This window comes from Schistocerca serialis, chromosome 7 (assembly GCF_023864345.2).
Source record: "Schistocerca serialis cubense isolate TAMUIC-IGC-003099 chromosome 7, iqSchSeri2.2, whole genome shotgun sequence".
Taxonomy (NCBI): Eukaryota; Metazoa; Arthropoda; class Insecta; order Orthoptera; family Acrididae; genus Schistocerca; species Schistocerca serialis.
The window spans coordinates 78,921,564-78,936,612 of record NC_064644.1 but is presented as its reverse complement, the minus strand read 5'-3'; the positions used below and the strand labels follow the sequence as shown (position 1 = coordinate 78,936,612).

General features: G+C 43.8%; 1 protein-coding gene across 1 annotated transcript in view; it reads right to left on the bottom strand.

The window, feature by feature from the left end:
* Window positions 1–11,669, bottom strand: part of LOC126412895 (zinc finger protein basonuclin-2-like) — a 195,229-nt gene extending 183,560 nt beyond the window's left edge. The window contains exons 1-2 of the mRNA XM_050082785.1: window positions 11,531–11,669; window positions 3,244–3,359 (exon numbers count right to left, since the gene is read on the bottom strand). Coding sequence (XP_049938742.1) covers window positions 3,244–3,359; window positions 11,531–11,567 — 153 coding nt within the window. The 5' untranslated portion in view covers window positions 11,568–11,669. The remainder of the gene's footprint in view (window positions 1–3,243; window positions 3,360–11,530) is intronic.
* Between the last annotated feature and the right edge of the window lie 3,380 nt (window positions 11,670–15,049).

The window sequence follows — 15,049 nt, the reverse complement described above, 5'->3', positions numbered from 1 at the left end:
AGCAGTTCTGTTTCAAAAACGGTAAGCCTGTCTTTGCTGTATATAGCAAGAACAAGCGTAATGAACGGCTATGTGAAGAGCTAATACCTTTTCTGGAATCGAAACGAAGGGATCTGCAGCACAGCGGGTAGGAAAGCAGGCAACATCGGCCCTTTCCACGAACAGGGGAAACAGCTGTTTTCTACTGACCCTACAAAAATGTGCGTTATTCGAAGCAGGTGCGGTGTGTCACGACTTCACTGCGATACACGTGTGTGTGTGAACTGATAAATACATGACCAGTTCAGCACGATTGCTTTCCTTGAACGTAACAATAAGATTATGATCACTGTAGTTGCTTTTCGAAGAAACACGATTTGTTGTAGCGATACAAGTGTTTAGTGGAAGGAAAAAAAATAAAAACTATGACAACTGCAGTTCATGGAGAAGAAGTAAAAGCTTAGAGCTTTGTCGCTGACATTGAAATTCTGTCAGAGGCGGGAAAGGACTTAGAAGACCAACTGAATGGAATAGATAGCGTCTTGAAAAAATGAACGCAGGAAAAGAAAAGTTAATGGAATGTACTCTACTTAAACGAGGTAATACCGAGGGAATTAAATTAGAAAATGAAACTCTAAAAGTAGCCGTTGGGTAGCAGAGGAACTGATGATGGTCCGAGCTGAGAGGAAATAGCAATAAAATCTTGGCAAGAATGGCGTTTTTAAAAAACGATAATTTGTTAAAATCTAATAAAAATTTCAGCGTTAGGAAGTCTCTTTTGAAAGTAGATTTGTCTGGAGTGTGGGCGTGTACGAAAGTGGAACGTGGACGAGAAACAGTTTCGACAAGAAGAGAACAGAAGCTTCTAAAATGTGGTGCCACCAGAAAAATGTTGAATATTAGATGGGTAGATCGAGTAACTAAAGAGAACCTACCGAATCGCATTAGGGAAAAAAACTATGGCAGAACTTGACTAAAAGAAAGATCTGGTGATAGGGCACGTCCTGGGGCGTTAAGGAATCGTGTTTAATAGTGAAGTGTGGGCTGTGGGCTGTGTGTGTGTGTGTGTGTGTGTGTGTGTGTGTGTGTGTGTGTGTGTGTGTGTGTGTGTGTGTGTGAATTGCATAGGCGCAACCAAACCTTACGCCGGTATTACACTTTCAAATTTCTTTGTCAAAGATTTGATCAAAGATGTGATCAAATATTCCGTCAAATATATTTGAAAAAAATCTTTGACGTAGCGCTAGTGTCATCACATTTTTCGTCAAAGTTCAAGATGGCTGACAACAACAACTTGTTATTAACCGCAGCAATTGCATTGTGTGCACATGCGGAAGATAAGTGGGGGAAAAAAGGAAACATACATACGAGGTTGACAGTCTTAAATTTCTGGGATTACAACTTGATAATAAACTCAGTTGGGTGGAGCACACCACAGAACTGCAGAAACGCCTTAATAAATCTGTATTTGCAATTCGAGTGTTAGTAGACATAGGCGACATAAAAATTAAAAAAATCTTGCATACTTTGCCTACTTTCTTTCCATAATGTCATATTGAAATTCTGTCAGAGGCGGGAAAGGACTTAGAAGACCAACTGAATGGAATAGATAGCGTCTTGAAAAAATGAACGCAGGAAAAGAAAAGTTAATGGAATGTACTCTACTTAAACGAGGTAATACCGAGGGAATTAAATTAGAAAATGAAACTCTAAAAGTAGCCGTTGGGTAGCAGAGTAACTGATGATGGTCCGAGCTGAGAGGAAATAGCAATAAAATCTTGGCAAGAATGGCGTTTTTAAAAAACGATAATTTGTTAAAATCTAATAAAAATTTCAGCGTTAGGAAGTCTCTTTTGAAAGTAGATTTGTCTGGAGTGTGGGCGTGTACGAAAGTGGAACGTGGACGAGAAACAGTTTCGACAAGAAGAGAACAGAAGCTTCTAAAATGTGGTGCCACCAGAAAAATGTTGAATATTAGATGGGTAGATCGAGTAACTAAAGAGAACCTACCGAATCGCATTAGGGAAAAAAACTATGGCAGAACTTGACTAAAAGAAAGATCTGGTGATAGGGCACGTCCTGGGGCGTTAAGGAATCGTGTTTAATAGTGAAGTGTGGGCTGTGGGCTGTGTGTGTGTGTGTGTGTGTGTGTGTGTGTGTGTGTGTGTGTGTGTGTGTGTGTGAATTGCATAGGCGCAACCAAACGATTTTGGGGTAAGTCTTCAAGTCAAACAAAAGTTTTCAGAGTCCAAAAGCGTGTAATACGTATTATTTGTGGAGTAAATTCACGGACGTCCTGTAGAAACCTCTTGAACGAACTGGGTGTACTAACTACTGCCGCTCAGTATATTTACTCCTTAATGAAATTTGTTCTAAATAATGTATCTCTTTTTCCAACAAATAGTTCATACATACAATACCAGGTACAAAAATGATCTGCACAAGGACTTAAAAGCACTTACTTTAGTTCGAAAAGGGGTTCACTACTCAGGAACACTCATCTTCAATAATGTGCCAGCAAACATAAAAAAATTTAGTTACAAATAAAGATGTTTAAAAGGAACCTGAAAGACATACTAGTGGCCAACTCCTTCTACCCCATTGACGAGATTTTTAATAGAAACAAGTGTTGGATTGTATGTATTCATACATCTGCAGAAGACAGGCTCACTGGAACACTCTGATTCCTTGGTACAGGAGAGGGTTATGTTAGGTTAGGTTAGGTTAGGTCAGGTCTCCAATCTTCTTAATCTATTTTGGTATTCAGGGCGCCTCATGTTGTAAAGCGCCACATCAGCTTCATACATCTCTATTAATTTTGTAGTTGTCGGCACACACCAATTGTATTTACCGGCAACTTTTATAAAAAAACTGCAGACGACAGAATGCCGCAGCGATGATAGCGCTCCATGCGGTAACCTGTCACATTGCAGTGAACAGAAGACAAGCGACTTCTTTGATCAAATCTACAGCGAGGCCCTATTTTGGATCAAATATTGGACGAAATTTGACAAAGTTCCCTATTACACCATCAAATATCTTTGACAAAGATATTGGACAAAGATATTTGACAAAGAAATTTGATAGTGTAATACCGGCCTTACATACAGAAGCACGATCAAATGGATGTAGGGTGCACTAGTTATCCAGCGACGGAGAGCCTTGACCAAGTAGTAGCGTCGACAGCTGCACCAAACCAGTCTTCGGAGTGAGGACCGCGACACCGACACGGAGTGCCTTAACAGACGCAGACTGGACGCTTACCGTGGTGGAGGTTTTCTCCGACTTGACGGTCGATTGCGGCAGCGTGCAGTCTCCCAGCTCTTCCCTCATTTCCGCCGCCTTTTCCTCCGCCGTCATGACGTCACCGCAGCCTTCATCTGTAACAAGCGAGAGAAAGCGCCGTCACACTCTCACCAAACATGCGGCACGCAGCTGCGACGGTTAGCGATTGTTTACAGCTCTCAAAGCTATACGTTCCACCACGCCCGGGTTCGATTCCCGGCGGGGTCAGGGATTTTCTCTGCCTCGTGATGACTGGGTGTTGTGCGCTGTCCATAGGTTAGTTAGGTTTAAGTAGTTCCAAGTTCTAGGGGACTGATGACCATGGATGTTAAGTCCCATAGTGCTCAGAGCCATTTGAACCATTTATACGTTCCAACTACTCGCCATGTCACGGACTGCGCGGCCCCTCCCGGCGGAGTTTCGAGTTCTCCCTCGGGCATGGATATGTGAGTTGTTTTTATTATAAGTTAGTTTGAGTTGTGTGTAAGTCTAGGACCGATGACTTATGTAGTTTGGTCCATTAGGAATTCACATACATTTGAAGATTTGGTGTGCTTGTCGACCACATGGCGAAACTAAATTTGACTGCAACGGCTAGGGCGTAGCGTCTTTAATGTCACGTACGTCAAGCGTGCAGAACTAGCACTCCTGAAAGAAAGGATATTGCGGATATTGCCCGCGAAAGGCAACGGTCGCGAGTTCGAGTCTCGGTCCGGCACATAGTTTTAATCTGCCAGGAAGTTTGAATACACATGCGGCAAGCTTGCCGAATAGCTAAAGGTAACATACGCAACGATACGGGCCAGAAACTTTAAAAAATGTAGATTTCGTAGACAAAATTGTGTAGACCTTTTACAGCATGTATGAGAGTAGGAGCCTTTTAACAACTTTTACAGCATCTATAACACATAGAATGAAATTTTCACTCTACAGCGGAGTGTGCGCTGATATGAAACTTCCTGGCAGATTAAAACTGTGTGCCGGACCGAGACTCGAGCACGAGACCTTTGCCTTTCGCGGGCAAGTGCTCTACCAACTGAGCTACCCAAGCACGACTCACGCCCCGTCCTCACAGCTTTACTTCTGCCAGTACCTCGCCTCCTACCTTCCAAACTTTACAGAAGCTCTCCTGCGAACCTTGCAGAACTAGCACTCCTGAAAGAAAGGATATTGCGGATATTGCCCGCGAAAGGCAAAGGTCCCGAGTTCAAGTCTCGGTCCGGCACACAGTTTTAATCTGTCAGACGTTTCATCTATAACACATCTTTCTGGAATTCTCATTCTATGAAGAACATCCAAATGACATTGCAGTGGACAATTATGTGGTCGCGGGGTGGCTACCATCTGCAACCCAGCGGCGCATATTTGATAAGACCTTCTTCAGAGCAGAACTTCACCTGCACACGTGCGTTTCGACAGTGTTCAGACGATATGGGACATCGGCAGCATTAGTGCTCTAAAAAGAACGGATATTTATGCAACAAGGTAGATACAGAGTTAGCCGCAGGATTATATCAGAGAGCTCCAACGATAAAAGATCTGTTTGGTGGGAGTGACAGCATGGATGTGTGCCTGTCACTTTAAGCCTCTCTCACTGGTTTCTACTTCCATTGACTTGATGAGTAAAGCGCAGGACTGGTCAATGTGTGCCAGTTTGTGATGAAGAAATTGTGGCACAGTTGGTTGGTTGGTTGATTTGAGGGAGGTAACCAAACAGCGAAGTCATCGGTCCACTCGGATTAGGGAAGGATGGGGAAGGAAGTCGTACGTGCCCCTTCAAAGAAACCACCCCAGAATTTGCCTGAAGCGATTTGTGGAAGTCACGGGAAACCTAAATCAGGATAGCCAGACGCGGGTTTGAGGCGTCGTCCTCCCGAATGCGAGTCCAGTGTGCTAACCACTGCGCCACCTCTGCCTGTATCCAAGCACGAATCGACCCGTTATATTTATGTTGTATACCAAACAAGCCACACCAGATGACCCTTACAAACACGGACCTCCCCCTGCTTCCGTGTCACATCCTCCAGTGCGTAGTGTACATCTGCAGATGGTGTGAACAGCAGCCAACAGGGAACCCTATCAACCGTGGACTACTTTGCTTCCACCTAATACGCCTACTGATGGACATGGAAATACTTCCGCCGATAGCCATCAAAACACGATGTGCCACAGACATTCTGACAGTTCTGCACCAGCAGTCACACAATTAGGAGCCATCAGTTAGACAGCGCATTTCAGTGCCTGCAGTTTAGCTCGGTACAGTATCTAAGACTACGTTGCAACTTAGCAGTCGCTATTTATGGAGTAATGTCAGCGCAGTTATGACTTGTAGAGACAATACATTGACTGTCACGAGACAGCAAAGTTGCTGTTATGTCATTGAATTATATTTAGTATACCAAGTATCACGCATCAAACTGTACCAAAATATCATTTTGTATAATACTTTTAATAAATGAAATTTGCTATTTCTTATTGTGTTGCCACATATTTGTTATTCTGCGGCATTATCAAATAAGTGTTTATTTAGAAGCGTGCAAATCAGCCACCGTTAAGGAACGATAAGAGGTAGTTTATTGCTGCCGTGATGTTTGGGCTGAATTAATGGTAACTTTCAGTTACTACATACACAAGAGATTATAACACAAAGCAAGTGAATCCACCATTATGATCACATACATTAGAATACTATCTGATAGAAGTCGGGGGAAGACCACTGAAAAAAGATGGACTAATGGTCAGAGTATGACACTCGCGTCTCCGTAGCACCGCCGAATTTTTGGGACATGGAAGAAAGAAGAAAGGCGCCAACAGAACTTTTCTAGCATTCGGCTGGCTAAGTTTCTCTAATCCACAGAAACAGTAAACAACGATAGTTGGGCGGCGATATGGGCTTCATCTAGCTACCCGAAAACAAGGCTTCTGTCGTAATAAATGTACTATCCCCCTCACAAAGATTCTCGAGAAACAAGAAATTTGTAGGGAGTGCTTGAAGTATCCATATTCCCTTCTTCTCGCAGCAGGTTGGCAGTCTCATGATCCCACTTATCGCCTGACACTCAGAGAACGGCAGATGCCAGTCTTCCTGCACAATGTCTTCGGGCAGCTCCAAACACATTGCTTCCTTGTCTAAAATTACAGTAAATGAGAAACGAGTTGCCAGTGAATCCAGTTTTTGTCACATTTTGCTTAAATTCAGACTTTGCCCTGAGAAAACATATTGCGGGCCACACTTCGTTTGCCGATGGATCACAGCCGTTTTGATCAAGTCTCCAAATGAGTAACGAACAAAGAGCGGAACACAGATTATTTCCTAATTATAGCACTACCGCTATCTGGCAGAAAAGAAAACCATATTTATCCGTGAAAACGCAAACTCTGTTCGTTCATATTACTGTACAACTGGTTAGATGGATGAAAACGTATAGAAACAGTCTAAGAGACCGCGTACAAAAACAGACTAGCGTCGCGTAAAGTCAACCATTTGGTGTAGAGAATTAATTACTTTCAGAACTCACCCTACCCTAGTTAATAACAAAGAAGAATTAGCTCCCATGCTTCGTATGATACTGTCTGTCTTCCGTAAGTGCTACGACAACAGTACCACTGAAAAAACCACTGTATGATTATGTTAACGATAATATTATCCCACGATTTCTTGATAATGTGGTTTATGTCTAGAAACACGTGACTCGTATAAAGTTTAAACAAGGTGTCCAGAAATTGGACGGCAACAGTAAAAGTCATTTTAACCAATTTTAGCGAGCAGCCTTGGTTGAAAAAACCAACAGTTATGGTTACAAATATTCATATAAAATACAAAGGTCTCGGATTCGATTCCTGATCAGACTTAGCTTTTTCATCTGTAATTCATCACTCCTTTCACATCCGACAAGGCTTATTGTAAACTGATTAAAATGACTTTCATTGAAACCGTCCAGTTTCTTGACACCTTGTTTGAACTTTATACGAGTCACGTGTTCCTAGACATAAACATCATGATCAAGAAACTGTGACAAAATATAATCGATGAGCATAAATATACCGTGGTTTCTCCAATGTTACAGTTGTCATTGCACGTACGGAGCAGCGTCTGAGGAGAGAGAGAATCGTCTATCTACCTACACAAATGCCGTGGCTCGGAGTCCATGCACCTTCACTCCAGAACAAAAACAACAACGTGTGGACGCCTGTAGTGACTCGATTGAAATACAAAACGCGGACAGTTCACTTTTGGAATGAATCATCACGGGTGACGAGATTTGGTGTTACAAATACGAGCCCACCACAAAATACCGAAGAGCAGAAATTCGCATGAAGGTTCATCGCTCAGACGACATCACCGAAATTCGAGCCAATAATACGCCGGAGTTGAAAGACCTTTAGTGACAGTTTTTGATGGTTTTATAAACTTTTGGACGTTGTACTCAAGCGAGGGAAGACTACGCAGAACACGTGCACCATTTTTAACACCACCTTAACTTTTATCTATTTTTTATTAGTCCAGTGTCGAAACTTTTTTACCAGAAGGGATGCATTACAATCCTGCGTTGCGGTTGGTCATTTACGCAAAATGAGACAGTTTTGCTAGGTGGCAACCAACAGGTACTACTGTAGAATTTTCATGTAAATGGCATGACAACTGCGTTTGTTGCCAGAATGCTGTCGTAGATAAAATAAACAATATTTTTGCGTCTATAATTCGAAGGTGTGCCCTGTAATCTAATCTGTACCCCCTGAGAAACAACTGATGGTGATGCCCGTGTTGTCGGGAACAATGCGCACGCCACATAATCGGGTTATAGGCGTTAAAACGCGAACGGGCGGCGAGTTCGCGAGCGTGCCGCTAGATGTCCTCCCCAGCTCCGCTACGCTACGCTCATCTGCCTTCGCGTCTCGCCCGACTTAGGAGAGGCTGCGTGCGGCGTGATGGGGCGAGAGAACGTGCTTCCCGCGATCAGACGTCACTGCACGTGGGACAATGATGTACATGACATGAGTCACCTACACATCTCTTTCCATCCGTTATTTGCACAGAACGTCGAAAACTATTAGCTATCATTTCTCGTGTTAAGTGTTAGAGAAGGAATGTACAAGAAGTTAAGTTCCACTGTAGCGCGTACAGACGGACACAAGAGTTACGTGCGGGTGTCTCTTACCGGGAGAAATATTTTCGAAAATATGCATGCAACTGACACAGTAAGACGGATTAATACATTGAATGGGCGAAAAATATTTTGAACACGGAATCCAAGATGACAGTGTGTCCTCCCAACGTTACAGAACATTCAACTCAGCGCCGAATGTTAGTGCCTAGACGATTCTAAACTAACAACATTAAATAACACTAGAAAACTGATGCATTTCCTAACCAAGCGCCGCAGAGTGTCAGAGTGAAGCCTTTTTATACGCATATTGTTTGGAAAGAAAATATCGTAAACGCATAAATTTTATGATCTTTTTAAGGCATGAAGAGAAAAGGATATTGGAAAAGAGTCTGACAAAAATTTCGAGTATGTACTCGAAAGTCGGATACGATCTTGGCGGTCTTATTAAGCGCCAGCTAGAACGGAAAATTTGCAGTTTTACTACGAAGCGAAATAGTAACTGAAAATCTCGTATGCACAGAAAATGATCGTCAACAACTTTCCTACAAAAATTCAATGTGATGGGCAACAGAACTACCGACATGTGTCACTACTCACTTCTTAACAAGGAATACATTTAGAAAAATGACCAATTATTTGTTTATTGTGAAGTGGTGGACGAGTTATCCCACAACTTTGTATTTCAAAAACGCGTAACGAAATGAATTAAGTCTCAGACTGGGAGAATCCAAACGTAAGCGTAGGATAACGTACTAAGCAGTCGCCATGAGCCACATAAGCTCCGTGGTTAATAGATTGCACGTTGACACGGAATTATAAGCACAACTACAAAAATTCGCAAGCAATTATACTTGCATGGCATCCGCAGCGGCTGAAGGTCATGGTGAATGAAAACGACACAGACAGCTGGTAAAACTGGGTTTTAATTGACGACACTACCTGTGTTTCACGGCTTACAGCCGCATGTTCGGGTGCGACAAAAATTATTACATAAATCCAGCGTAGGTGAAACCAACAGTATTGCCTGAATACTGGCTAAGAACATTGAGTTCACCTATGCTGGATTAATGTAGTAATTTTTGTTGCACTCGAAGATACGGCTGTAAGCTGTGAAAAACGGTAGTGTGGTCACTTACGCATAAAACCAACTTTTACCAGCTCTCAGCGATGTCTTCATTCATCGCACAGAAATCCGAGTACACTTGCACAGCACGTACTGAAATACTGACAACAAAGTAAAACTTTCATCCGACTGTAATGCGATCCCACATTCTTTGGTGGAGCTATGAGGATCACCTGTTGGTTTTCGTAGCAACTACCTGCTTAACGTCCTAAAGCCAGTCATATTTCATAACGATAGTCCTGGAAGGCGAGCAGTACGCCTTGCACGCTACCACACACAATAAAATGACATATTGAACAGACGTCTGTTGCAGACGACGGCACTGACAAGAACAAAAGAAAGCGCTGTAACAACGTCTTTTACGCACCAAAGCATAAGGTAACCAGTTTGACGAAGCAAGATGCCATAATGTTCGAAAAATAAGTGAACACATTAACCCAGGTTTTTGTAGCTGTGGTTGTTTGTCTCGAACCCGCAGGCACCGAAGGTCGTCGCTCATACAACTATACTACGTGAATCATCTCAGTGCGTGCCTTTTTGAAGGCATCTTTCGAAATACCAAGCATTAATGTCGAAGTAACAATGACACTCCCCAAGTCATTAACTACGTATTAGAAAGTCTCGCCGTGTTTCGAAGGATTATTGCTATCTTCGGGCGACAGTCCTATAACTCATCAGGTATCTCTCGGCAATGCATCGTGATTAGCAACTATAAGGATTTATGACTGGCCACTAAGTGTGCTCGCTTTCACAGTATTAACATTTAGTCCCAGACACAGGCGTTTCATCGTCATTAGTTGTATCTCATTTCTGACTATTTCATTAATGGACCTTTAAGACGTACAGCACATGAAAACAAAAGAAACGACAGCACTAAAATTACAGAACCATTCAGCACATCATTAAAAAAATGACAACATTGCAAAAGCACAATAAAAAAGAAACTCAAGTCAGTCGCAGCAGAGGGGATTTGTACTACCGGTACTTCATCTTCCACCTCTGTCGGCTCGACTAATTTGGGGACTGTTAAAACTCGAGCCTTCCATGGCTTCCTTGGACGTCCCCATTGGTGTTTATCAGCAGAGTGGATACAATAATGACCAGTTCGCCATTATTTACTGCCAGTATGGAAAAAAGTTTAACAGATGGTAATCACTGGCTGAAAACTACTCAGAAAAGAGGTACACTCGATTTACTCACATACACACAAAACTTTAGTTCCACTAAAGTTGTCAGTCCTTATTTTACACGAACACGTTAACCGCCATTTAAATATTCTTAGCATCTTGAAACCTACGTGTACCATCACATGCCAAGTCGAATTACTTCCTTTTTCAAATGTAATACTCACGTACTTGTCACAATCCACGATGCCGTCCAGTCGAAAAGTGGCATAACGAACTTGCGACTGAGTAAATACAGGTAATGTGGAACTGAAAATATCTGCGTTGGTCGAAGCACTGATCAGCGTTGGTCAAGGTACTCAGACGTGTGTAACGAATGGAAATACTTCTTCAGGGTAAAAAGTGCATTTTGCCATCAGCCGTTACGAGAGAAGACATCAATGACACTGTCTCTCAGAGATATGTCGATTACAGCTTCGGCTGTCGACATGTCTATCCACAACGGGTCTATTCTTACTAGAGTGCAGAAGAGTAGCTGGCTGTTATCCTCATTTACGGTAAGAAATCAACTGCGCGCACCAGCGTTTCGAAGAATTACACCAGCGTCATCCGGTGGATACGTCTTTGTGGAAGTGTGAGTCGCTTCGTTCAATTGTAAACCGGCCGTTATTTGTGTATTAGTAATGCTTTGACAGTTGTCACGGTTAGAGGTAACACCGCAAGAGTTTAACAGCAGACCATATTTGGCAACCATGAGACAGAGAGGTACTCTGATCGGGCTGTCTTTCGCTGTAGGCGTTCGATCTCTTGTAGTTCAGCAGAATCCGCACGTGACACGACACTGCCCGCCCTACGCAGCACACACACACACACAGGCGCGCGCGCACACAGACACTGAAGCCATCACCCACCTGTTCCCATGATGACGTAGTGCTGGGAGTCCCGCATCGGTCAGCGCACTTTCATGCTGGTCCCGCGCCGGCGGAAGCTGCGTCGCACGGTGGTGCGGCGTGTACACAGCGCGAGCGGTGCGGTCTGCTCGGCCCGCGGTCGGCCACTGCCGTGGGGCGACATGTCGCCGCGTCGCCCCCGGTCGCCTCCCCTCCCCCCGCGGGCGAGACGCCGACCTGCCCCCACCACCGGCCGGCCGGGCAGTGACAGCGAACCAGAGACAGGCGCGCCTCCGCCGGTCCGCCCCGGCTGTCGCACGCAGGTGCCACCCGGCAGCTGCGCCCGGGACCGCGCCCAGCTCGCGCGCCTTGACCCTTCACAGTCGGCGTCTCGCGAGGGCAAGTCGACCGCGGGGACGGCCGATTCCGGCGGCGCAATTATTACGGCACAGGCAGAGCAAAGGTGTCACTTCATTCACAAAGCACGCAGTCCAGGGGGACAGTCTGTTAGGTCCGCAGTGAACCGTAAAATTACTACTGGTTCACCAAAGGTTATTAATCTCAATCAGTACACAAAATGTAATGTGGAAGTAGATGCCAAGGAATAACTGGTGAAATTACACACAACTTTGAGTAACACTCTTTATTCAAAACTTCCTGGCAGATTAAAACTGTGTGCCGAACCGAGACTCGAACTCGGGAAGGTAGGAGACGAGGTACTGGAAGAAGTGAAGCTGTGGGGACGGGGCGTGAGTCGTGCTTGGGTAGGTCAGTGGTAGAGCACTTGCCCGCGAAAGGCAGAGGTCTCGAGTTCGAGTCTCGGTCCGGTACACTGTTTTAATGTGCCAGGATGTTTCATATCAGCGCACACTCCGCTGCAGAGTGAAAATCTCAGTCTACTCTTTAGTCAAGTTTGGTGCAAGACTTTACGATATTAAAAAAACAAACAAACAACAATCATTTAACAAGTAAGTCACAATTTACGATAGGAAAGGACTTTTCAATTGTTAAATTATTATTAAAAAATTTCACGCCTGTAAAAGGTAAGTACAGGCAAGCAATTTAACATATACAACGCGACGCTGTATAATGTTTCAAGCTCAGCTAAATTACAGGTGAATTTCACTCCATTCATTAAATGGCGCAGATTCAAACTTGTCTGCAACATATACAGACAATCCTGTCTACAAAAGTTCTCAAAATAGGAAAACCAGTACGCATGAGTAATGCACACGGAGGGACGTTCACAGTTAATATCATTAAAATTTCCAAAATATATAAAAGAACAAATTTTACAAATTTCTGCCAGTTAACTTACGCCAAAAACACACGCTCGCCAGGTAGGACTTGCGAACTTTTACAGCGTTCTCCTTTCAAGGCAACAATTTCTACCCGCAATGAAATGGCAAACTTTTGCATGGCAAGAAAACACACTAATAACCAACTACCTGTATAAAACACATAAGCGCGTTGAGTAAAAGCCTTAGAAGATGTGAAATTGAAAAAAACACACAACAGTTTTTGCTGACCAGAAACAATATAAAAAATCCACTACGGCGTACGTTAACAACCTTGCTTGATTATATCCAAATATACATAAACACAAATTCACGTAAGTTACAGCTTCCAGATGAGCAGGAATTCGTTATGCAATTGACTAGTTCTCACCACGAGGCAAAAGGAATTTTTCTTCTTTCTTTTACACGTCAGTCTAGTAATGCTAGTTATGACAGGCGATACAATGGATCAGGTCTTAGTGCCTTGCATTTTAAACAGCACAGTCATTGGTGCCTTAGACTTTCACAGACATGGCAGAGGCTGTTGTTGTTGTTGTTGTGGTCTACAGTCCTGAGACTGGTTTGATGCAGCTCTCCATGCTACTCTATCCTGTGCAAATTTCTTCATCTCCCAGTACTTACTACAACCTACGTCCTTCTGAATCTGCTTAGTGTATTCATCTCTTGGTATCCCTGTACGATTTTTACCCTCCACGCTGCCCTCCAATGCTAAATTTGTGATCCCCTGATGCCTCAGAACATGCCCTACCAACCGGTCCCTTCATCTTGTCAAGTTGTGCCCAAACTCCTCTTCTCCCCTATTCTATTCAATACCTCCTCATTAGTTATGTGATCTACCCACTTAATCTTCAGCATTCTTCTGTACCACCACATTTCGAAAGCTTCTATTCTCTTCTTGTCCAAACTATTTATCGTCCATGTTTCACTTCCATACATAGCTACACCCCATACAAATACTTTCAGAAACGACTTCCTGACACTTAAATCTATACTAGATGTTAACAAATTTCTCTTCTTCAGAAACGCTTTGCTTGCCATTGCCAGTCTACATTTTATATTCTCTCTACTTCGACCATCATCAGTTATTTTGCTCCCCAAATAGCAAAACTCCTTTACTACTTTAAGTATCTCATTTCTTAATCTAATTCCCTCAGAATCACCCGATTTAATTCGACTACATTCCATGATCCTCGTTTAACAGTACAGTCATTGGTGCCCTAGACTTTCACAGACACGGCAGAGGCTCAGTCGAATAAACTCATAGGTAAGCTGGGAGGGGAAAGAAGCAATCCGAACCACAGATTTACTCTGACTCTCCCCCTTTCGTCCTCAAAAGGGGACAAACGGACAACCCTTTCTAATATTACCACCTTCCCGCGGGTGGGCAGGCGAGAATGAAGGGCGGGAAACATCGCCCCCCCCCCCCCCCCCCCAAAAAAAAAAAAATACGGCTGGTATAATTAACAAGAATAAGTAAACTGAATTAAATTAATCTTCATAAAATCTGTTAACAATCAATACTCAACTTCTGGTGCGTTACGACTGCCAGGACTGAACCAACGCAGCACTTCCAAATTCTCTGCCGAGCCGCCCGCTGCCGGCCGTTTCGACGAACGCAGGAATTTTGAGAACCTCCTCACCGGTCGACAACATACGGCCGAACTGCAGATTAGGCCCCTTGCGGACCCACGCTCAGGAAGATTCCTTTCGCGGCGAGCAGTTAACGCCCCATACCGCGGAGCCGCTGCTCGCGTCGCTTACGCTGACGCCACGGTCTGCGTGCTGTCCCTCTTCTAGCACCTCAAACGGCTCTGAGCACTATGGGACTTAACATCTATGGCTATAAGTCCCCTAGAACTTAGAACTACTTAAACCTAACTAACCTAAGGACATCACACAACACCCAGTCATCACGAGGCAGAGAAAATCCCTGACCCCGCCGGGAATCGAACCCCGGAACCCGGGCGTGGGAAGCGAGAACGCTACCGCACGACCACGAGCTGCGGACCTAGCACCTCAGAGAAGTCGCTTCTTGATGCCCCGACTGCCAACTCTCCACGAGAGCCCATACAGCCACCTCTTAAACCCACACGAACCGCCCACTTGTAAGACGTGTATATTTCTATTGTCTATTGTCAAATCACAATTTATGAAATATGTTTATATTTTATTAATAGGATTAAGTAGGAATAATTTATATTTGTCATGTTGGAAATAATTGTGGTAGCAGGGAATGTCTGCA